This window comes from Ovis aries, chromosome 3 (genome assembly GCF_016772045.2).
Source record: "Ovis aries strain OAR_USU_Benz2616 breed Rambouillet chromosome 3, ARS-UI_Ramb_v3.0, whole genome shotgun sequence".
In the NCBI taxonomy this organism is placed as follows: domain Eukaryota; kingdom Metazoa; phylum Chordata; class Mammalia; order Artiodactyla; family Bovidae; genus Ovis; species Ovis aries.
This window is the reverse complement of record NC_056056.1, coordinates 23,973,990-23,999,647: the sequence shown is the minus strand read 5'-3', so window position 1 is coordinate 23,999,647 and position 25,658 is coordinate 23,973,990. Positions and strand designations below refer to the sequence as shown.

Sequence of the window (25,658 nt, the reverse complement as noted above, 5' to 3'; positions counted from 1 at the left end):
GTTGCTTATTTTTGTCATGATTCCTCAGGCCCCCTCTACCTTTCTCTGTATCCTGATTTTCTTCCTCATTGACACCTGGGGAAAATTCCTCCAAGTCAACTCTACAGTTCTTTCTTGTTCTTCCTAATGGCTACACAGCAGTCCATGGATACACCCTAACCTTTGTTTACTATTCTGGCAGAAGTATTTACTTGGCTGGTAGTTTTTATCATTACAAATAATGTTGCATCCAACAGCTCTGAATGTATATCCCTGCATACGGGAAATTTTTTCCCAATGAGCTTGATCTTCCAGGAATATACATTCTTTAAATACCAATAGATGATGCAGAACTGCTTCTTAGAGAGGCAGCCAATTTGTACATTTGTATCACTCTTCTGGATTCTTGCTAATCAGATGGTATAAAACAGTCACTGTAACTTTTAACTTCCCACTTCCCTACTACCTGTAAAGTTGACCTTTGCATGTTTATTGCCATTGGATCTGCTCTTCTGTGAACTGCCTATTCACATACGTTGCCCATTTTCCTTATTGGCTGTTTACCTCTTTCTTACTAAACTAAGTAACCCTTTATCAGCCATCAACACAAGAACCCCTTATCAGTTTATAAGGATTCTTTATCTTTCCTCAGCAGTGCATTAAAAACAAGTTTCTGAATTCTAAATATGCTGCTAAAATCTCTCCACTTACCGAAAGCAGATCCTCTGTCATAGGGGTTCATTTGCCATTTGTTCAGCACTAAGCACATTAAAAGAAGGACAGTTAACCCTAAATAAACATAATTTAAAGCATTCTACAGAAAATAAAGCGAATATTTTATATTTTATAACATACCTTAGCTCCTCTAGGTTCAATATAGTTTTACACACTATTTGGAATGTACAATTAAAAGTGTTGCTGCTTTGATTAAAGGCAAAACTGAAACATGTCAAAATAATAGTCACTGACCCACCAAGGGCTCAAACCTTTTCTGCTCTCTTGTTTCAGTGCCTTTTTATAGGATGGCACTGATCTGTGTCCTAACTATGAGAGCATGAATAAAATGAAGTTCTGGCGACTTCAGTCATAGTGAAAACAACCTACCAATGTATCAGAGTCTACCTATCACTTTATCATAACTAAAAGAAAAGCCAGTCCTTTATCTTAAATAATTCAAAAGTCACAAAGTATTTTCCTCCTTATGTCTATGGAATCAGCATTTTCCTTTTCTAAAGTATCTTAAGAGTCTGGATAACCAAAGAATCACAATAGCTAAAGAGAACTTGATGTGTTTTCAAGCCCAATTTCGGTCCAAAATAGATTATCTTTTCTGGACTATTTCTGGTCAAATGGTATCTACCATCTGCTTAAACATTCTGAATGTTCTCTGAGGGTCTCCATTCACTGTGGGCTCAAGTGAGCGACTAGGAATTAAGTTAAACAGTACGTTCGAGAACAATATTCTCTCTCCAGATCCCTTCAATGATTTAACAATTACACCATCTCTCTTTTTTGTTTCTCTGTGTTTCAGTACCTAGCTTCTTTATCTATATGTAACAGGACATGGTTTTTAGAACCACAACCATTCAGGTTATCTTCTGTGGAGTGTTCCCTTTCATCATCATCTCTCATAAATGATGGCTGATAGCCATTACAAGCTCTGAGACTATTTCTGAATAGACTAATAGTCTAGTGTTCACATCCATTATCTCACAAGTCATTTACAAGTAAGTTCATTCTACAAACTCTGTGACACTGTTACTTTCAAACTCCTGAGAAGAAAACAGTCGATATGCCAGCTCCTGCCACTTAAGCTTGCAATTGTGTCACAACTGAGTTTTGTTTCATGAAACAAAAGTGACTTAATAAAATCACAGATTACTCAAGATAGAATGGAATTCAGAAACCATTTAATAAAAGTGACAAAATTTGAAGATGAGGAAATTGATGTAAGATTGTTGATGGCCCCAACAGAACCAATCTTCATGGAGAAAGGACTGAAAATAAGACACCGAGTTTAAAATGTACACTTACATTCTAACTTCTTGGGCTCCTTCCCTCTATCTTAAAGGACAACGCATGCCTCTTTCCCTGTAGGAGGCAGTGTTTTCTACCACTGGGGGTTTTCCCTCTACCAATTATTTGTAAAATCCTTCCTCAATGCCTATTTATCTTCGATGAAAGTGAAAGTCACTCAGTTGTGTCTCTTTGCGACCCCATGGACAATCCAGTCCATGGAATTCTCCCAGGGTAGCCTTTCCCTTCTCCAGGGGATCTTCCCAAACCAAGGATCGAACCCAGGTCTCCTGCACTGCAGGCAAATTCTTTACCAGCTGAGCCACAAGGAAGCCCTTTATCTTCAATATTATGCATAAAAGCTATCAAGTTAAGAAAAACATTAAAATAAATATAATTTCCAAAATGCCAGTATTTTCTCAAAGGAATTAATACTAACGTTAGTATTTTAGAAGGGATCGTCTTTCAATGTTTACACTCTGACTTTTATTATTTATTTTTTATTTTATTTTTTTTTACACTCTGACTTTTAGCATTGATGGTTTCCACAACACCAAGTGACAATACCATCCCCCGTATATCAACAATAAAAGTGCACACTCAAACCTCATGTCTTTAAATATCCAGCATGAGAATTACTAACTTATACAACAGGAAATTAATAATATGCAAAAAATCACCTGAAGCACCAGTTTTAATTGTCGCTTTTCCTTTTTTGCCTTCTTGTTGGTCTTTCAGAGTTTCATACACTATCTGAATAACCGGAATACTGAAAGCCTAGCAAAGAAACAAGAGTGCTCTATATTAGTAATGAGATATCAGCAACAGTTTAATAATCAATATAAACTGTGAGAATTATGCATGCACCTTAAATAATTAAATAATACACATATTCCTGATTGCTGCTCTAATTTGCCCAAAGCCAAAATATCAGTAAGATAACAAGAGTTGACTGAATGAATGAAATAGGAGCCAGCCAACAGCCCAAAATAACAAGCAATAGGCACCTACAGAATGAACTAAACTGAAAAGGATAAATATTACTCTTGAGTCTAGACCAATAGGTCAACCTCTAATTGCAACCTCTTTATTTCTGAAGCCACTACATTAAAATTCAGAAGTGAGTATAAATATTAAAGATACTATAACTTTTCCCAAGACCAGTTTAAAACTATATTCTTAAAGCCATATTCTTGTATATCTTTTTCAGAATTAGCTGGCATGGCAACAAAAATATCACTCGCAGTGGCAAGCAATGAATTTTTTACATTTTGGAAGGAGATTATTTGATTAACTATTTCAAAGCAAAAACCACTGTTTAAAGACCCTGATGCTGGGAAAGATGGAAGGCAGGAGAAGGACGACAGAGGATGAAATGGTTGGATGGCACCATCGACTCAATGGACAGGAGTTTGAGCAGACTTCAGGAGATGGTGACGGACAGGGAAGCCTGGTGTGCTACAGTCCACGGGGTCACAAAGAGTCGGACACGACTTAGGTGACTGAACAACAAAAGTTGCTTTAAAAATCAACTCTTACAAAGTCAACTTAGAAGTTTACTTACCCCAGTTTTTCCACTTCCTGTTTCTGCAGCCTAAAGGAAAAAAATAAATAAAGCTTAAATTGCCAGCTAAAGAAATCAAATTAACGTGATAGCATGTAGAAATCTCTAACGATACACAAGCTAGCCAGATTATTCCGATTTCCTCATTCTTTTGACTACTGCCAATCTTGCCATTTCTTTTCCATTCCCTCCGCAATCTGTTCGCTTTTCCCATTGCTAACAGTCAAATTTAAATCCCGACTATGCTAACACCCTAACGTATCTCACCTCTCAGAGCTATACTACAAGCTGCTACCAAATCAGTCTTCATTAAAAAAAACACACTTCTAATCATGCAAGGCATCTCTAGTTAAACATGTCCAATGATCCCCACTGCCAACAGACACCCAAATTCTTTACCATGATCCTTAAGAAAGGGCTCAGATAATCTGACCCACCATATACTCCCATCTTATCTCAAGTTACACCTCCCCACCCCCGCACCGCAGACACACGTATGTCATGCTACCACTGAGTGAACTACTCTGGCATCATATCCTGCATTCTCCTATTCCCTGTTTTTGCCGATGTGCTCTCTACCTGGAGGGCACTCCTCCTTATTGTCCCTTGTCCAAAATCTACTTCCTCCAAGCCGAGTCCTTTACAATTCCTTAAGCAGAAGAGTAACTGCACCCCCACTTGAATCTTGTCACGCACTGCGTTTCTAAGGCAAATCTCCCTTGTATGACATTTATCTGTGTACCTGTCTTACTGAGTTACTGGGTTTAAGCTTCTGAAAGACAAGGACTGCATTGTATCCACCTGTGTTCCCCACAACTCCTACCTACTTATTTTGAATGGAGCATATGGATCTTCAATGTTGGTGAATAAACAAAATTAATTTGGTGATAATATCATTTTAAAGCCTATGGGGCCTCTTTAAGTGTGCGGTTACAAACAGCCCCAGAATCGTGTTTCCCTGGCTTCCAACTACCCCACCATGTTTAAACATACCATAAGGACATCACCTCCTCCTAGGATCAGGGGGATCGATTCAGCCTGGATATCAGTTGGGAGACTAGAAGAATCATTTTGAAGAATTTTAGTTAGTGAAAAAAAAATCACCTAAGCTCATTAAGTCATGTTAAACAATAAACCTAGATGAGAATTTTATTTGGTACACACTAACAATCTTTTTTCAGCCAAAAATATACCAACATTTAAAAAGGAAATTCTACAATTTAAAGAATCACAAGAAAAAAACTGAATTTCACTTACCCAACTGGGCCCAACAATCTTTGATAAAATCACTAACCGTTATTTAAATTGTAAAACTCTGCTTTCACAGGAACATACAAGTTTTTAAAGACAGAGGTACTTACAGCCAATCCATCTCTTCCACGGCTTGTGCAATCTCAGGCATAACACCCATCTCTGGAAATGAAAATTAATTTTAAAGATTACACATAGTACTAAACAAAATTATATTGCTCTTGACCCAGAGGGATGTTGTAGGAAGGGAGGTGGGAGGGGGGTTCATGTTTGGGAACGCATGTACACCCGTGGTGGATCCATTCAATGTATGGAAAAACCAATACAGTATTGTAAAAGTAAAATAAAGTAAAAATTAAAAATTAAAAAAAAAATTACTGTTCAGTGGTGAAACAGGTTTGAGGCAACATTCAGTTACAAAGTGTCTACTGAGTATAAATTTTGGAGAAAGACCTTGAAAGTCAAATTCAAGCTCTCACTACCAATGTGACCTTAAGCAAGCTACACACCTATTTCCCCACAGAAAATGGAGCTAAAATACTGCCTACATTGTAGGGATATGGGATGATTACAGATCCTCATATGTAATGCACCTGGAACACAGCTGCCACTTAATCATGATACCCAGCAGCAAACAGAGACAGTTTCCTTTCTACCACTAGTGAGAAATCTGCCGGAATTGGAGAGAGGGTTCCAGACCAGTACCTTGGTGTTTCATCTAGAGATAATGTGGAAATCATGTGTCTTGCCTCTGTGAGGACCATGTGAATACCCTCGGCGATCTGAGACAAATGAACAGGTAAGAAGAGGGAGCCCACATTCACAGGTAGCCATAATCAAAACTATGATGAACTGAAAGGGAGGGGCTGGTGGTGAGAACTTGGGTTACCTGGAAATGTCAGCTGAAGAACTTCTCTGTTCTTACCTGTTCACATGTTCTAAGTAATTTACGTCAAAGCGAATCTTAAATAAATAGGCCAGGTTATTTCTCACTGGATTTTGAAATTTCATCACTTCTCAAATGAACTGTAGAGTTGTATGGAATTTCTTTCCAAATAAGAAGTGATCTTTCAAGTCTGCATTTTAAAACTGTAGCTTTTATTACTGTTATTTATACAACAGTATATATTTCTATTAAAAAACGAACAATACTCAAATACATCCAACCCCAAAGATAAACTATTTGGATATTTTTTATTTCTTATAATTGTTTGTAAAAAGGCATAAAATAAATCTATAATCCACTGCAAAAGTAGCTCCCACACGCCCCCCTCTACCACATCAGGTGAGAAGACTCATATTAGCAATCAACAGTAGATACAATACTAACATTTTATGTGTGCTCAGTAGCGCCTGACTCTTTGTGGCCCAATGGACTGCAGCCAGCCAGGCTCCCTTGCCATGGAATTTTCCAGGCAAGAATACTAGAGTGGGTTGCCATTTCCTTCTCCAGGGATATTCCTGACCCAGGGATGGAACCTGCACTAGTGGCAGATTCTTTACCACTAATGCCAGCTGGAAAGCCCCAGCATTTTATATAGTGACCTAGTTAATATAAACATTGATGACATAAGAAAGCATAAAAATCTCTTCCAAAAAGGTAGGCTCTCGTACCCCTCAATCTCTTTGACAAAATCCACAGATTGAAAAACTAATCCAGGTCAAAAGTACAGCCAAGCTGACCTTTTTAAAAAGTGACCCCATGAGAGTCTAGGTGTATTCTCTCTCCTAAAATGCAAACTGCTTGAAAAAAGAGTGAAGGTCTTCAATAGGCTGCATCCATATTAAGTTACTTGTGGAACTATTACATTTGGAGCAGCAACTAAAGACGGCTTTCAGCAAATTCCAGGCAATTTCTTGTTTCACACTGGTCATACTCTTTGCAGATTTGCTTTGAAACCATGTTTTCTTTAAACAGAACATTTTTAATACTCAAAAGAAAAACAGCAATATTCATGCTCTTTAATTCCACTATTGTCTTTATTTCACATCACAGACTCTTCCAGCCCTTTACCCTAATATTGCTGAAATCTGTGCATGACTCCCAAAGAAGTGACCCTACAAAATGACAACCTGGAGCTAGCTGCTCCGCACACCTTAGCTCTGAAATCTTGTTTTAGGAGAGCTGGTCAAAGAAAAACAGCTCCCAGTCTGTGCAGATTTCCTCCTGTCTCCTATGAAACCCAACTAAAAACATCAGAAATTCTCCTCACAACTGAAAATATGGAATTCCTAATGGTCTAATAGTAGAAAAATGAAGAAAGTAACAATACTAGGTTATATCTGAAGTCATCTTAATAATTGGTTAACAAACATTAAAGATGGTTGGCCTAATTGCATACATTTATTGCTAGGTAAATGTACAACTTTCAGTATGTAAGGCTGACTGCAACTTGTGGACGTATAAAGGAAGAATGATGAAAAAAAGGGAAAAAAACACAACTGTCCAGGTACATAAGCCATCTCAAATTCCTTTTCGGAACGAAAGAGGGTATCGCCAGAAAACAACGATTTTCAAAAGTGTGCGCTGAGCTCATGTTTACTTGGCTGAAAAGGGTTTCCCTATAGCTTAGATATATGTAACGTTACGGTTGATGTTAACAGCGCTTAACAACGAAGAAGGATCAGGTTTGCGCCTAGGACTTTTCTTTTTGGAATGGGCTGGGGAAAACTCTAGATGCAGGATGGTTACTTCCAAGGAAGCCTTCTCTGCGCGCCCCGCTGCCTCCCGGCCCGGCCCGCCCCTCCCCGGGCGCGAGCAGAAGACGGTTCCCTGCACCACCCGCCACGTCAAAGCGCAGGAGGCCCGGGGCTCCGAGCGCAGCTGCAGCATCGCCGCCGCAGCGGGCGGGACAGCCGGGTGCAGGGCGGCTGGAAGGAGAGACAGACGGAAGCAAGCATCGGGGAGGCCCGGCCAGACGGCCAGCATCCAGACAGCAAAAAGCTGTCTCCCTGCAACAGCGAGGCGCACCGATCGGGCCTCCCGCGCTGCCACTGGTTCCCCCGAACCCGCCCCGGGAGCGGGCAAAGAAGAGATCGGCCTAGACAGCTCCCTCCTGAACCGCGCGGCCCCTCTCCGCCCCTCGGCCCACGTCGAGGCGCCGATCAGGCCGCCCGCTCCGGACCCCCTGCTCCGCGGACGCACCGGAGAAGGCCGCCATCTTCGCCCGGTCCTCCGCCGCTCAGCTCGCGCTCCCTCCCTCCGCCCGGACACGCTGCGCGCTGGCCGCGGGCGCTTCCGCCCTCCGGCCCCCGCCCGGGTCTGCTGCTTTCCAGTCCGGGCAGGCACACAGCCTCGACAGAACGGTTCCGGGCACAGAAAGACCCGCCCCTGGTCCTCACAGCACAGGCCCAGTTCAGCTGCGCCTTGGCTTTTCCTGAGGAGCCAGGACCCGTCTTCATTAGAGGAACTCAGAGTTACCTTTTACGTCAAATATGCTGTATCATCAGGACCACTTTCTCACGTATAAGGAAGCAGGCCTTTCGTAATGAGGCTCACACAAGGGTCCAGGATGATCCAACAACAAAACTGTGTTATCTCTGCTGCCTCCATCAGACCCCGCAACTTCTCCAAGATAATAAGCAGGGCTTTCTGGTGTGTGAACGACCTGGAGAGAATGTACTGAACTCAATGTCCAAAAAAAAACCAAAAACAAAAATACTAGGGAGAGAAGAGCCTGGCGCCCAATAGCCATTTATTAAATATTTTTGACTGATCTCAGCCTCCCAGCCTCCCATACTCAGTGTCTGATGTAGTATTGAAATTTTCAAATCTGTTTGATGTCCATGCGGTTTTGATGCTTCTTTTTGCAGAAAGATAGGAAAATTAAATGAATATTTAATCCTCCCATCAGCTCTGCCAGGGAGTATTAACATCTTTAGATGAAGACACTTTCAGTTCAGTTCAGTTCAGTCGCTCAGTCTGTCCAACTCTTTGCGAACCCATGAATTGCAGCACGCCAGGCCTCCCTGTCCATCACGATCTCCCGGACTTCACTCAGACTCACGTCCATCCAGTCCGTGATGCCATCCAGCCATCTCATCCTCGGTCGCCCCTTCTCCTCCTGCCCCCAATCCCTCCCGGCATCACAGTCTTTTCCAATGAGTCAACTCTTCGCATGAGGTGGCCAAAGTACTGGAACTTCAGCTTAAGCATCATTCATTCCAAATAAATCCCAGGGTTGATCTCCTTCAGAATGGACTGGTTGGATCTCCTTGCAGTCCAAGGGACTCTCAAGAGTCTTCTCTAACACCACAGTTCAAAAGCATCAATTCTTTGACGCTCTGCCTTCTTCACAGTCCAACTCTCACATCCATACATGACCACAGGAAAAACCATAGCCTTGACTGGACGGACCTTAGTCGGCAAAGTAATGTCTCTGCTTTTGAGTCATAAGCTTTCTAGCTTGGTCATAACTTTTCTTCCAAGGAATAAGCGTCTTTTAATTTCATGGCTGCAGTCACCATTTGCAGTGATTTTGGAGCCTAAAAAAATAAAGTCTGACACTGTTTCTACTGTTTCCCCATCTATTTCCCATGAAGTGATGGGACCGGATGCCATGATCTTCGTTTTCTGAATGTTGATCTTTAACTTTTTCACTCTCCTCTTTCACTTTCATCAAGAGGCTTTTTAGTTCCTCTTCACTTTCTGCCATAAGGGTGGTGTCATCTGCATATCTGAGGTTATTGAGATTTCTCCCAGCAATCTTGATTCCAGCTTGTGTTTCTTCCAGTGCGTTTCTCATGATGTACTCTGCATAGAAGTTAAATAAGCAGGGTGACAATTACAGCCTTGATGTACTCCTTTTCCTATTTGGAACCAGTCTGTTGTTCCATGTCCAGTTCTAACTGTTGCTTCCTGAACTGCACACCGATTTCTCAAGAGGCAGGTTAGGTGGTCTGGTATTCCCATCTCTTTCAGAATTTTCCACAGTTTCTTGTGATCCACACAGTCAAAGGCTTTGGCATAGTCAAGAAAGCAGAAATAGATGTTTTTCTGGAACTCTCTTGCTTTTTCCATGATCCAGCGGATGTTGGCAATTTGATCTCTGGTTCCTCTGCCTTTTCTAAAACCAGCTAGAATATCAGGGAGTTCACAGTTCATGTATTGCTGAAGCCTGGCTTGGAGAATTTTGAGCATTACTTTACTGGCATGTGAGATGAGTGCTAGTGTGCAGTAGTTTGAGCATTCTTTGGCTTTGCCTTTCCTTGGAATTGGAATGAAAACTGCCCTTTTCCAGTCCTGTGGCCACTGCTGAGTTTTCCAAATTTGCTGGCATATTGAGTGCAGCACTTTCACAGCATCATCTTTCAGGATTTGAAACAGCTCAATTGGAATTCCATCACCTCCACTAGCTTTGTTTGGAGTGATGCTTTCTGAGGCCCACTTGACTTCACATTCCAAGATGTCTGGCTCGAGATTAGTGATCACATCATCATGATTATCTGGGTCGTGAAGATCTTTTTTGTACAGTTCTTCTGTGTATTCTTGCCACCTCTTCTTTATATCTTCTGCTTCTGTTAGGTCCATACCATTTCTGTCCTCTATCGAGCCCATCTTTGCATGAAATGTTCCCTTGGGATCTCTAATTTTCTTGAAGAGATCTCTAGTCTTTCCCATTCTGTTCCTTTCCTCTATTTCTTTGCATTGATCGCTGAGGAAGGCTTTCTTATCTCTTCTTGCTATTCTTTGGAACTCTGCATTCAGATGCTTATGTCTTTCCTTTTCTCCTTTGCTTTTGCTTCTCTTCTTTTCACAGCTATTTGTAAGGCCTCCCCAGACAACCATTTTGCTTTTTTGCATTTCTTTTCCATGGGGATGGTCTTGATCCCTGTCTCCTGTACAATGTCATGAACCTCATTCCATAGTTCATCAGGCACTCTATCTATCAGATCTAGGCCCTTAAATCTATTTCTCACTTCCACTCTATAATCATAAGGGATTTGATTTAGGTCATACCTGAATGGTCTAGCGGTTTTCCCTACTTTCTTCAATTTGAGTCTGAATTTGTTAATAAGGGGTTCATGATCTGAGCCACAGTCAGCTCCGAGTCTTGTTTTTGTTGACTATATAGAGCTTCTCCATCTTTGGCTGCAAAGAATATAATCAGTCTGATTTCAGTGTTGACCATCTGGTGATGTCCATGGGTAGAGTCATCTCTTGTGTTGTTGGAAGAGGGTGTTTGCTATGACCAGTGCATTTTCTTGGCAAAACTCTATTAGTCTTTGCCCTGCTTCATTCCGCATTCCAAGGCCAAATTTGCCTGTTACTCCAGGTGTTTCTTGACTTCCTACTTTTGCATTCCAGTCCCCTATAATGAAAAGGACATCTTTTTTGGGTGTTAGTTCTAAAAGGTCTTGTAGGTCTTCATAAAACCGTTCAACTTCACTTTCTTCAGCATTACTTGTTGGGGCATAGACTTGGATTACTGTGATATTGAATGGTTTGCCTTGGAAACGAACAGAGATCATTCTGTCGTTTTTGAGATTGCATCCAAGTACTGCATTTTGGACTCTTTTGTTGACCATGATGGTGATTCCATTTCTTCTGAGGGATTCCTGCCTTCAGTAGTAGATATAATGGTCATCTGAGTTAAGTTCACCCATTCCAGTCCATTTTAGTTCGCTGATTCCTAGAATGTCGACATTCACCCTTGCCATCTCTTATTTGATCACTTCCAATTTGCCTTGATTCATGGACCTGACATTCCAGGTTCCTATGCAATATTGCTCTTTACAGCATTGGATCTTGCTTCTATCACCAGTCACACCCACAGCTGGGCATTATTTTTGCTTTGGCTCCATCACTTCATTGTTTCTGGACTTATTTCTCCACTGATCTCCAGTAGCATATTGGGCACCTAATGACCTGGGGAGTTCCTCTTTGGTATCCTATCATTTTGCCTTTTCATACTGTTCATGGGGTTCTCAAGGCAAGAATACTGGAGTGGCTTGCCATTCCCTCCTCCAGTGGACCACATTCTGTCAGACCTCTCCATCGTGACCCACCCGTCTTGGGTTGCCCCATAGGCATGGCTTGATTTCATTGAGTTAGACAAAGCTGTGGTCCTAGTGTGATTAGATTGACTAGTTTTCTGTGAGTATGGTTTTAGTGTGTCTGCCCTCTGATGCCCTCTTGTAACACCTACCATCTTACTTGGGTTTCTCTTACCTTGGGCGTGGGGTATCTCTTCACGCCTGCTCCAGCAAAGCATAGCCGCTGCTCCTTACCTTGGATGAGGGGTATCTCCTTACCAACGCCGTTCCTGACCTTCAACGTGGGATAGCTCCTCTAGGCCCTCCTGTGCCTGCACAGCCACCGCTCCTCCTGTTGCTCCTCCTGGCCGCCGGCCCTGGCCTCGGGCGTGAGGTGGCTTCTCTCTGCCACCCCTGACCTCGGACATGGGGTGTCTCCTCCCGGCCGCCGCTGACCTCGGACGTGGGGTAGCTCCTCTCGGCCACCACTGACCTCGGACTCAGGGTAGCTCCTCTCAGCCGTTCCTGCGCCGTTGCAGCCTGGCATTCTAGGCCACTGCCCCTGACCTCGAACGTGGGGTAGCTCCTCTCAGCCGCACTTAGATGAAGACACTAAGTGTCAAGAAATTAACTCATCTAAAACCACGTAGAAGAACTATTCAAAAAAGATCTTCGTGACCCAGAGAACCACGGTGGTGTGATCACTCACCTAAAGCCAGACATCCTGAATGTGAAGTCAAGTGGGCCATATGAAGCATCACTACAAACAAAGCTAGTGGAAGTGATGGAATTCCACCTGAACTATTTTAAATCCTAAAAGATAATGCTGTGAAAGTGCTGCACTTAATATGCCATCAAATCTGGAAAACTCAGCAGTGGTCACAGGACTGGAAAAGGGCAGTTTGCATTCCAATCCCAAAGAAAGGCAATGCCAAAGAATGCTCAAACTACTGCACACTAGCACTCATCTCACATGCTAGCAAAGTAATGCTCAAAATTCTCCAAGCCAGGCTTCAGCAATACGTGAACCGTGAACTTACAGATGTCAAGCTGGTTTTAGGCAGAGGAACCAGAGATCAAATTGCCAACATCTGTTGGATCATGGAACAAGCAAGAGAGTTCCAGAAAAACATCTATTTCTGCTTTATTGACTATGCCAAAGCCTTTGACTGTGTGGATCACAATAAACTGTGGAAAATTCTGAAAGATATGGGAATACCAGACCACCTGACCTGCCTCCTGAGAAATCTGTATGCAGGTCAGGAAGCAACAGTTAGAACTGGACGTGGAACAATAGACTGGTTCCAAATAGGAAAAGGAGTACGTCAAGGCTGTAATTGTCACCCTGCTTATTTTACTCATATGCAGAGTACATGATGAGAAATGCTGGGATAGATGAAGGCACAAGCTGGAATCAAGATTGCTGGGAGAAATATCAATCACCTCAGATATGCAGATGACACCACCCATATGGCAGAAAGTGAAGAAGAACTAAAGAGCCTCTTGATGAAAGTGAAAGAGGAGAGTGAAAAAATTGGCTTAAAACTCAATATTCAGAAAACTGAGATCATGGCATCTGGTCCCATCACTTCATGAAAAATAGATGGAGAAACAGTGACATACTTTATTTTCGGGGGCTCCAAAATCACTGCAGATGGTTAGTGCAGCCATGAAATTAAAAGACACTTACTCCTTGGAAGAAAAATTATGATCAACCTAGATAGCATATTAAAAAGCAGAGACATTCTTTGCCAACAAATGTCTGTCTAGTCAAGGCTATGCTTTTTCCAGTAGTTATGTATGGATGTGAGAGTGGGACTATAAACAAAGCTGAGCACCAAAGAATTGATGCTTTTAAACTGTGGTGTTGGAGAAGACTCTTGAGAGTCACTTGGACTGCAAGGAGATCCAACCAGTCAATCTTAAAGGAAATCAGTCCTGAATATTCATTGGAAGAACTGATGCTAAAGCTGAAACTCCAATATTTTGTCCACCTGATGCAAAGAACTGACTCATTGGAAAAGACCCTGATGCTGGAAAAGATTGAAGGCAAGAGGAGAAGGGGACAACAGAGGATGAGATGGTTGGATGGCATCACCAATTCGATGGACATGAGTTTGAGCAAGCTCCCGGAGTTGGTGTTGGACAGGGAGGCCTGGTGTGCTGCAGTCAATGGGGTCGCAACGAGTTGGACACAACTGAGGGACTGAACTGAACCGAAAGCCAGATAGCTAGTGAACAGCAGTGGTAGCTGACCCACATCTGCGTAACCTCAGGGTGCTTGCTGTACCATGAGTAGCTGGCCATAGAAGGACAGGAGAAAAGTGAAACCTCAGGCAAAATGTTTCAGATGGACTTAGAACAACAGCTTTGGGAGCTGTACTCTCTGGGTTTGAATTCTAGCCCTGCCTCTTGCTAGGTATGTGTCAGTGTTAGTCACTCAGTCATGTCCGACTCTTTTTGACCCCATGGACCATAGCCTTCCAGGCTCCTCTGTCCATGGAATTATCCAGGCAAGAATACTGGAGTGGGTTGCCATGCCCTTTTCCAGGGGATCTTTCTGACCCAAGCGTAGAACCTGGGTCTACCACATTGACAGGCAAATTTTTACAGTCTCAGCCACCAGGGAAGCCAACTTTACGTAGGGTGGTAATATCAAATCTTGTTTTAATCAACATAAATGTCTATTTTACTTATCGCATTTTAAATAACCATCCAAAGGACTTTTTAAAAATTCATTTGCAGTAATTCCTTTTTTTAAAAGAAAAAGATTTTTACCTCACTGAAACAGTAGCTAGATATTTTTTGTGTTTTTTCAAGTTTTTGCTGATATTCTTAATTGCTCTTCTTAGCATCTGTGATGGAGAAGGTGATGGCACCTCACTCCAGTACTCTTGCCTGGAAAATCTCATGGATGGAGGAACCTAGTGGGTTGCAGTCCATGGGGTCTCAAAGAGTCAGACACAACTGAGCAACTTCACTTTCACTTTTCACTTTTGTGCATTGGAGAAGGAAATGGCAACCCACTCCAGTGTTCTTGCCTGGAGAATCCTAGGGACGGGGGAGCCTGGTGGGCTGCCGTCTATGGGATCACACAGAGTCAGACACAACTGAAGCGACTTAGCAGCAGCAGCAGCAGCATCTGTGAAGCCATTGAGAAGACCTCAAGGAAGCTTTCTAAACTGGTTTTTCTTGTTTAAAAAAGTTTTTAAGTTAATTTGACTTTTGTTTTACAGTCAATAAAACAGCTGTTTACAATGACAGCACTCAGCTGTGTAACCTTGAACAAATCTGGGCTTCAGTTCACTCTTTTGTGAAATAACCGTGAATAATGTTGATCTTGAAGGACTGATAACGAGGATTGAATAAAATAGGTAAAGCATCTGCAACAGTGCACAGCACCGTCATAACTCTATGTGTGTTGCTGCTGCTGCTGCTGCTAAGTCGCTTCAGTCGTGTCCGACTCTGTGCGACCCCATAGACGGCAGCCCATCAGGCTCCCCCGTCCCTGCGATTCTCCAGGCAATAACACTTGAGTGGGTTGCCATTTCCTTCTCCAATGCATGAAAGTGAAAAGTGAAAGTGAAGTTGCTCAGTAGTGTCTTAGCGACCCCATGGACTGCAGCCTGCCAGGCTCCTCCGTCCATGGGATTTTCCAGGCAAGAGTGCTGGAGTGGGGTGCCATTGCCTTCTCCCTATGTGTGTTAGCTCTCTTATACTAGGACGTATAACAGGATCCACCATCTGAAGTTCCAAAGGTAATACAATCAGGCCGAGCTGCAGCCTCCCTCCTCCAGGGGGCACCATTCACAGTATATTCTATATTCTCATTCTATTTTGTATCAGTTTATATAAGTGGTACACCTGAGAGTTATGCAGTGTAGCAGTTCTGAATAGATACTATATACCCCATATTTTTCCTCTCTCAAGGGATGAAGCATTTTCTGGGGGACTACTCAGAACTTTTGATCTCAGGAGTTTGGGAAGCAGAAGGCATACTCTGAGAAGCTGTGACTAGAGGGCGCCAAGGCAGCAGGGCAGAAAAAGAGCCAGAGGGAAGAGAAGGCAGCTGTGTAAGCAGAGGACAGTTCCAGCAACTGCGGGGGAATATGTGTGACCTTCGCCCTCAGGGCTAACTGCACCTGTGGAGAGTGGACCTGAAGCTCTCTTCTAAGGGAATGTGCCCAAGAGAGCTGCCTGGAGAAGCTAAAGGATGCAGAGACAGACCCCCAAAGGACCCCATTTTATTCATGCTTTAAACAGATGGGCGCCTCCCTGGTGGCTCTGACGGTAAAGAATCTGCCTGCAATGCAGGAGACGCAGGTTCGATCCTTGGGTCAGGAAGGCCCCATAGAGGAAGCAATGACTACCCACTCCGGTGTTCTTGCCTGGAAAATTCCGTGGACAGAAGAGCCTGGCAGGCTACAGTCCACAGGGTCACAAAGAGCCGGACCCGGCTGAGGGACTAACACTTTAACCCGAGGATAGACGTCACCTGCATCATGTGAGTTGCGTTTGGAGAATACCAGCACAAGAATCTCCCAAGGAACCAACCAAAAGCACCTAGGAGCTTAAAAAAAAAAAAAATCAACCTTGGGCATGATTGAGCCCAAGAGCACCAGATTCAGATCTCAAAGGGACCCGCTAACCAAAGGTGAGTCTCCTTTCTCCCAGATGTTATCCCTCCCCAAGGGTCAGAAACAATAGCTAATGGGAGACAGGAGAACAGAAATGAGCGTGACTGCACCCTTCACAGCATTTCTAAGCTGGGGAGAAGGAAGCTGTCCTTTCAAGTTGTGAATTTTGATCATAATACTTGACCCAGTAATTTAATTACAGAAAAGAGACTATAGTTGTGATGAAAATAACCAGGCAGCTTTTCTTTATCTGTGCATGCTTAGTCGCTCAGTCGTGTCCAACTCTTTGCAACCCGATGCACTGCAGCCCACCAGGAGCCTCTCTCCCTGCGATTTTACAGACAAGAATACTGGATTGGATTGCCATTCCCTTCTCCACCTGATCCCGGAAACTCTGCATAAATCATTAGGTGGGAAGACAGCCACCACTAGGTGGCGCCAAATTGTAGCTGAGCTGATGGCACCAATCTAGTATCTGCAGCCATGCTGAGTAAAGCTGCAAAGGTAATTAAAACTCCCGGCTGGGACTTTTCCACCAACATTTATTTCCATAACTTCACAATAACCCAGAATTTTATGTAATTGAACATTTTGGACCCATAGCCAATCGTGTTTTGTGGAATTTTCCTGTAATATCCGTACACCCAAGAGAGACTGTGATATGTATTTTCAGGTAAGGTGTACTATAGGTCACTGCAGACCAGATGGATTTTAACTGCAAAGGCAGCCCCAAGAAATACATCCTTGGGTTACCCAGGCCCTTGAGAGTGTAGAGAGGATGGGCCCCTTGAAGGAGTCCATGGACTGGCCACACGCATTCCCCTTAAAAGTGAAGTAAAGTGTGAGATGCTGAGTCATTTCTTTGTGACCCTGTGAACAGGAGCCCTAGAGGCTCCTCTGTCCATGGAATTCTCCAGGCAAGAATACTGCAGTGGATAACCATTCTCTTCTCCAGAAGATCTTCCTGACCCAGGAATTGTACCAGGGTCTCCTGTATTGCAGGCGTGTTCTTTACTGTCTGAGCCAACAGCGAAGCCATTACCCTTTCCCCTTGCCCTTCTCTGTAGTGAAAATGAAAGTGAAGTCACTCAGTCAAGTCTGACTCTTTGCGACCCCGTGGACTGTAGCCCGCCAGGCTCCTCTGTCCATAGGATTCTCCAGGCAAGAATACTGGAGTGGGTTGCCATTTCCTTCTCCAGGGGATCTTCCCAACCCAGGGATCCAACCCAGGTCTCCCACATTGCAGGCAGACACTTTAACCTCTGAGCCACCAGGGAAGCACTGTTATACAGCCTGGGAAAAGAAAAAAAGAAAAAGTTGCCTTTCCAGACTCCCTTGTAGAGAGACAGCATGAGATCCACTTCTGCCTAGATGAAAATGAAAGTTCCTTTTCAAAAAGGAAAGATCTGACTGGCAGATACTCTTTGTCTTCTGGACATGGTCCCTGGAAAGGCAGAGATGAGCCATGAAGATGGCTTCATGCTAAGGCTTTTGAAGCAGAAATCAGGAGACTGGATCCTTGATGAATGGTGGTGAGCTATGTTACCAGCCCAGGTCTGTCTGCCGCTAGATGTCTTGTAGCTGGAAAATGTCTTATATATTTGAGCTACTGTTAATACCCTCTGGCTTGCCACCCAACACATTCCTAACAGATATGAAGGAAGAAGGAAGATGAAACGTTCATCCATGTAAATATTGCATAATGATCACTCAGATCATTTCTTCAAATGTTCTAGAATGGAACAGTAGGAAACTTACTGTGGCTCTAAAGTCGTGGCCCCAGTCATGAAGGCACTATCAAAAACTACCCTTGAATATATGTTCATTTCCTCACAACCGGAAATGAAGATGAAATGAATGTGCCATATGCAATGGAGGAAATGACCCTAAATTTCCTGAGCCCTCCTTCCTAGGTTTTAAGGATCTAGCCATCACCAAGAAGGAAACAGCAGGAAAGAGTTGTTTTGATGTGGAGGAAGTCAATTAGAAAATGCAATACTTTCATTATATAACCCATCCCCCAAGTCCTTCCTCCCAATACATAATACAAACCCATTCATCATTCCACCCGGGTAATGTCTCACTCCTCAAAGCTTCCCCAGGAAGTTTGCCCACTGATCTACATCTTAGGAGAAGAGAGAACTTAGCAGCAATGCTCTGGATCCTGAATCCTGCTGTGAGTTGTTGCTGTTGTTGTTTTTCAGTTGTGAAGTCATGTCCGACTCTTTGCAACCTCATGGACTACAGCAGGCCAGGCTTCCCTGTCCTTCACTATCTCCCGGAGTTTGGTCAAACTCCTGTCCATTAAGTCGGTGATGCCATTCAACTATCTCATTCTCTGTTGCCCACTTCTCCTGCCTTCAATCTTTCCCAGCACCTGGATCTTTTCCGATAAGTCAGGTCTTCACATCAGGTCAAAGTATTGGATCGTCAGCATCATTCTTTCCAGTGAATATTCAAGATTATTTCCTTTAGGATTGACTAGTTTGATCTCGTTGCAGTCCAAGGGGACTCTCAGGAGGCTTCTCCAGCACCACAGTTGAAAAGCATTAATTCTTCGGTGCTCAGCCTTCTTTATGGTCCCACTCTCACATCCGTATGCTGTGAGTGGATGTGGCCAACCTTCCATGAGGACACCCTCTCCAATTTGAAAGCTCTTGGTAGAAGACTCCTGACTCCACTCTCCGGAGGATGGCACACATCAGACCTTCCTATCAGCAGGTACCCTAAGGCCACTGTACCCTTCAACACATCAGACCGTGTAGAATTCCTTGCATAGAGCAGATTGCCTCTTACCACTAAATGTTTGCTTATGCTGTTTCCTCTCCCTAGAATAGCCGTCCTCTTTTAGTTTCAGTTATCTATTGCTAAGCAATACCTCCAAACAAGTACAATAGCTGACTTATTGGTCATGATTCTGTGAGCCTGGAATTAGGCAGGGCTTACCTGACTGGTACTTCCGTTCCACGCAGTATTAGCTGGGGTCATTCCCTTGGGTGCATTCAGCTGGTGGGCTGGACTGGACGGTCTGAGAAGGCTTCACTCTCATGCTTGGTACTGCAGGGCCCCCACCCATGGGCTTGCTCTCTCTAGATGGCCATCTTGGGCTTTCCCACAGCAGGATTAATCCAGGGAAGACAGACTTCTTACATGGTAGCTGGGTTTCAAGGGGAGAGGGCCCCAAAACAGAAAGCCAAGGCTGCGTATCTTTTAAGTCAGCTGCGGAAGTAGCTCAGTGTCACTTCTGCCAAGTTCCATTTGTCATTACATGACCAGCACAGCCCAGATTCATAAGGAAGAGAAATAGGCTCCACCTCTAGATGCAAGAAGGCTTCCCAGGTGGCTCAGTGGTAAAGAATCTGCCTGCCAATGCAGGAGACACAGGTTCCATCCCTGGGTCGGGAATATCCCTTAGAGAAGGAAATAGCAACCCACTCCAGTACTGTGGCCTGGGAAATCCTATGGACAGAGGAGCCCAGTGGGCTACAGTCCACGGGGTCGCAAAGAGTCGGACACGACTTATCCACTTAACAACAGCAACAACTTAATGCAAAGAATGGTAGATAGCCTGCAGTCATCTGTAGGACACCATGCCTCTCTCCTTGACAAACTCCCAATTATTATTCAGATTTAGCGAAGCTAGCAACTTGCAGCAAATCCTGCTTAATGCCAATCCCCAGCTCACAGATATCGCTAGTTTACCCCAGCGTTTATTTGTTTTTCCTTAAATTTCTGACAGTAAGACAGATATATGGCATCCCAGAATAAAGAGTCTCTTCCTAACCCTCCATGGTAGCAGGGTCGTATTCTTGTGTTCTGGCCATTGGCATATAAACAGAAGTGCCATTAATGGAGTTGGTGCATCCTTCTTACTCTTGTTCCTTCTCTTGCTGGAATGGGGATGCAATGGCTAGGGCTTGAGCAGCTATTTTGGGCCTTGGAAAGAGAGCTGTATACTGAGGATGGCAGAACAAGAGAGAACTAGCTTGAGTTCCTGGCTCCAAGGAGCACCATACCAGCCAGAACTGACTCTAGATTTCTTACAAGAGAGAAATAAACACGTATCTTCTTTGTTTTGGATTTTCTTTTCCAAATGACCAAACGTAATCCTAATTTATATACCCCCATTTCTTATCTAATGGGCTTCCCTGGTGACCCAGAGGGTAAAGCGTCTGCCTGCAGTGCAGGAGACCCAGGTTTGATGCTTAGGTCAGGAAGATCCCCTGGAGAAGGAAATGGCAACCCACTCCAGTATTCTTGCCTGGAGAATCCCATGGATGGAGGAGCCTGGTGGGCTACAGTCCATGGGGTTGCAAAGAGTTGGACACGACTAAACATCTTCACTTTCTTTTCTTTCTTTCTTCAGTTCAGTTCAGTTGCTCAGTTGTGTCCGACTCTTTGTGACACCATGAATTGCAGCACTCTAGGCCTCCCTGTCCATCACCAACTCCCAAAGTTCACTCAAACTCACGTACATTGAGTTGGTGAAGCCATCCAGCCATCTCATCCTCTGTCGTCCCCTTCTCCTCCTCCCCCAATCTCTCCCAGCATCAGAGTCTTTTCCAATGAGCCAACTCTTCGCGTGAGGTGGCCAAAGTACTGGAGTTTCAGCTTTAGCATCATTCCTTCCAAAGAACACTCAGGACTGATCTCCTTTAGAATGGACTGGGTGGATCTCCTTGCAGTCCAAGGAACTCTCAAGAGTCTTCTCCAACACCACAGTTCAAAAGCATCAATTCTTTGGGGCTCAGCTTTCTTCACAGTCCAACTCTCACATCCATACATGACTACTGGAAAAGCCATAGCCTTTGTTGGCAAAGTAATGTCTCTGCTTTTGAATATGCTACCTAGGTTGGTCATAACTTTCCTTCCAAGGAGTAAGCGTCTTTTAATTTCATGGCTGCAATCCCCATCTGCAGTGATTTTGGAGCCCCCCCCCAAATAAAGTCTGACACTGTTTCCACTGTTTCCCATCTATTTCCCATGAAGTGATGGGACCAGATGCCATGATCTTTGTTTTCTGAATGTTGAGCTTTAAGCCAACTTTTTCACTCTCCTCTTTCATTTTCATCAAGAGGCTTTTTAGTTCCTCTTCACTTTCTGCCATAAGGGTGGTGTCATCTGCATATCTGAGGTTATTGATATTTCTCTCGGCAATCTTGATTCCAGCTTGTGCTTCTTCCAGCCCAGCATTTCTCATGATGTACTCTGCATATAAGTTAAATAAGCAGGGTGACAATATACAGCCTTACTGGTTATCTATTGCTACAAAACAAGTGACCCCAAAATCTAGTGACTTAGAACAAGAACATTTATTATTGCTCGCATCTTCTGGGGAGTAGGGATTCAGGAGCAGTTAGGCTGGGGACATCCACACAAAGCCGTCCTTGCTGTTGTAGTAAAGCTGTGGGCCTGGTTTGCAGTCATCTGAAGTCTGGATAGGGGTTGGGGAGGGCAGGCAGGGATCGGCTTGTAGAGGTTGCCAGCTCTTGTGACTGGAGCAATTGGCAGGAGGCCTCTGTTTTCCACTTGGACCTCTTCCAGGAGGAGCTTGAAGGCTCTCATGAGATGGCTGCTGGTGTCCCCTAAACTCCTCCCCGCTTACCACTGAAACCAGGGATCCTAGAAAGCAAAGCAGAGGGAGTGATAGCTTGTATAGCCTAGCCATCAAAGTCACACTATCACTGCTGCCATATCTCATGGCCACAGAGGCCTAGTCAGTTGGAAACATGGGGACAAGTGGACAAGGATCATTTGGGGACCCAGTACAGAGGCTGCCTTCCACATCCCCCTGCTTCCCTAACAGACCCCTTGTCTGTTCAAGTAGCAGGTGGCCATCCCTTAACATCAGGAAAAATCCTGTTTGTACAGCATCCTGTGGGATAAATCATATTACTTCTAGACCAGCCTTTGTTGTCATTTGTTGGCTTAGCTTACCCTGTTATTCACAGTTTACCTGACTCAGAAAGCAGTTTGGAGACAGGGAAGGCTCATGTTTAAACATTCTCTTTTTCTCCCTTTGAATTTCCTACAGCTTCTGAGCTAAGCAACAATCATTGAATTTTATGCTTTTGTCAAAATAAGCTGTCAGAAATGGGTCCACATCTATTAGAAGGCAACATCATTCTTGCTGCCCCAGCATTCACCTTATGATGCCAGGACCAGAGGGGGCCCAGCAAACAGACATAAATCCAGAGATCTATAATTCTGTATCCCCCGAAGAAGTGGCCATAAAGTCCATCACTCCAGATATATGGAAAGGAGAAGACAAAGGGCAACTCGGATGAATTTCAGAGGGACTGTAAAATAGAAAAAGAGATCACACTAACTGGGTCTGTCTCATTATAAGCAAGGCAGGCAGGGACACGATTTATGCCTGGGTGCTGACTGGCCAGCAGGCATGAGCGTCTGCCTCCCTCCCACTCTACCCCAACCCCCGCCTGCACACCTCTGCCCCCAGAACCATCACCTGTGCTTGCTCATCATCTCCTGTTGGGAATGCTGATGGCTCTTGGGGAAACGGTGCCCCACTTAGAGTCTGAGCAAGAGAACACAGCCTGGAAGGTTGTGGGTGTTTAAGAACAGACTGTGCAGCAGACAAATGTCCTGAATCCAGCTGCCCAGGATCTGCCAGGACCGGAGATTCATTCCCTGCAAAAGACGCCCATGTTGCATCTGCAGCCAGGGGGCAGGCTTGCCTTCTCAGCCCTGCTCCCAGAGTCCTCGCTTCACTTCACTTTCTTCCCATCTGTGAAACTGATCACTTGTTAACAAGGTCTGTGATTTTTATTTGAAGTGGACTGAATTGAGACCACTTGCTATTTTTAAAGAGAGGGGAGTTGATATCATGGATGGTCAAGAATTCTTCAAAACACCTGGAGAAAATAATTCTGAATATGGAAATGTATCCTGCCTGGTCAAAAGTTCCCATGATGCTACAATAATAAGACTGGGAATTCCTGAGGGCTGCTTCAGGTGTCGCTCTGAGTAGTGATGTTCCAGTTACTGTGACTGCATAACAAATTATCCCCAAATGTGGTGGCGTAAGAGCTCCATTTATTATGCTTATAGATTCTGTGAGTGAGGAGCTTGCATGGGCACAGAAGGGATTGCTTTTCTCTGTTCCTCAGTAACTAGCACCTCAGGTGAATGACTCCAAGGGTGGAGGCTAGAATCATTTGAAGGTTCCTTCACTCACATGACATACCTGATCCTGATAGCTTACAATGTTGGATTCGTGATCTCCGAAGAAGATTTAGCTTCAGGACCAGGGACCAGTCTTGATCACTCGAGAGCTTTTATGTAGCAGAGTTATATTAAAGTAAGAGAAAGGACAGAGAAAGCTCCTGACATAGACATCAGCAGGGGGTCGGCGAGTGCCCCCCTCGCTCGTGTTAGCAAGGGAGTTATATACATTAATTAGTTATTACAATAAGTCAAAAGGATGTCTCAAGGTTGTAAAGATCTGACTAGACCCACTCCTATAATTTACATTTTAAGATAACAGGATTAGCCAGAAGGTTGTTCAGGAAGGAGAAACTATCCTCAAGCAGCATACATTGTTTTTGTTTAATCCCTAGTAGAGAGTTTAAACTGAGTTAGGCCTTTCCTGAGGAGAAGACAGTGGCAACCCACTCCAATATTCTTGCCTGGGAAAATCCCTTGGATGGAAGAGCCTGGTAGGCTACAGTCCATGGGATCGCAAAGAGTCAGACATGACTGAACGATTTTCTTTCACTTTCTTTCTTTCCCACAGTTTAAAGTGAGTTGTGTAATCATCAGTTGCAGGCTTAAAGAAAAAAAAAACAAAAAACATTTTCTGTGACTAAGACCAAGAAAAGTAGAGGAAAAAAAAAAAAGTTTGTCCTTTCCTCCTCCTTGAGAATTCACACTCTTGTCTCCTCCTCAAGAATCCCAACCCCTCTCTCCTTAGGGACTCCCGGGCTTCTTATCAACCTGCCTACGATGCAACTCTCTCAAAGCGTATGTCACAACAGCCCCAGCTGGGGCCGTTGGCCAGTGGTGGCCCCTCCACGTGGCCTGGGCTTTCTCACAACATGTTGGTTGTATTCCAAAGGCAGCATTCCATGGACCATGTGGTCTTTATTGACCAACCTTCAGAGGCTAAGCAGCATCACTTCCTCCTCATTGTACTAACTGAGTCAGTTACAAAGGCTTGTCAGGTTCAAGGAGATCATAGACCCCACCCCTTAAAGGGGTCAGCATCTCCTTGTAAGCTCAGCACGTGGACAGGCCACACATTTGCGCGGCCATGTATCAGAGTTCTTCAGAGAAACAGAACCAATAGGTGGTGTGCGTGTGCAGAAAGAGATTTATTTTAAGACACCCCTCACGCCATTATGTGTGTTGGCAAGGTCAGAATCTACAGGGTGGGCTTTCACACAGGAGAATCAGGAGTTGCCAGTAACGCAGTTCAAGTCCAAAGGCTGTCTGCCAGCAGAATTTCCTCTTGTTTGAGGGAGGTCTGCCTTTGGTTCTATCGAGGCCTTCAACTGCTTTGCTGAGTCTCAGCTTTATCCAGGCGTGTTGACACATAGAATTAACCATCACAGTTCCATCCTTTGTCAATTTGGCACCCACCCATGTGTGTGCTAAGTATCTTCAGTTGTGTCCAACTCACCCACAGGCATCTCCCTAAATCACACTTGATCGCAAAACAAAGACGACAACAAGGTCATACATCTATGTAACATGATACAACTGTCCTGTGTACAACTGAAATACTTTCCTCAGGGGACGGTGCAAGGTCCTTGCATGAAGTTTACTCTTCCTGATATCTTGTTACTTGAATACCATGATGTAAAGTTATCAATACTTAAATATGACATAAAATAAAAACATCTTCCATGATAAATGGATAAGAAAGGGGATGAAATAAAGCTATTTGGTGTGTGTGTATGTAAATCCATACATGTCTATATATGTTTATGAACCACATTTTCATAACAGAATAGGAAAGGAATACTCACGACAATTTTAGTCCACATTTCTGAAAGTAGACACGTAACCAAGCAGGACCTGTGAGACCTTCCCCAGAGCAAGCTCTTTCCCCAGATTCTATCTGGTAGCTCCTCTCTGAAATAGCCAGATAATAGCATCTCATGCATGTTTCCTGGGGTTTCCCTGGTGGCTCAGCTGGTAAAGAATCTGCCTGCCTTGCATCATCTTTGACATCATCAATCCTTAGGTGCCAGTAGGTCTGAGGGCAGCATGCT

General features: G+C 44.0%; 1 protein-coding gene across 1 annotated transcript in view; it reads right to left on the bottom strand.

Annotated features, from left to right (window-relative positions):
- Positions 1-7,994, bottom strand: part of DDX1 (DEAD-box helicase 1) — a 31,167-nt gene extending 23,173 nt beyond the window's left edge. The window contains exons 1-6 of the mRNA XM_004005694.5: positions 7,956-7,994; positions 4,921-4,972; positions 4,553-4,616; positions 3,560-3,589; positions 2,676-2,772; positions 691-738 (exon numbers count right to left, since the gene is read on the bottom strand). Coding sequence (XP_004005743.1) covers positions 691-738; positions 2,676-2,772; positions 3,560-3,589; positions 4,553-4,616; positions 4,921-4,972; positions 7,956-7,971 — 307 coding nt within the window. The 5' untranslated portion in view covers positions 7,972-7,994. The remainder of the gene's footprint in view (positions 1-690; positions 739-2,675; positions 2,773-3,559; positions 3,590-4,552; positions 4,617-4,920; positions 4,973-7,955) is intronic.
- Between the last annotated feature and the right edge of the window lie 17,664 nt (positions 7,995-25,658).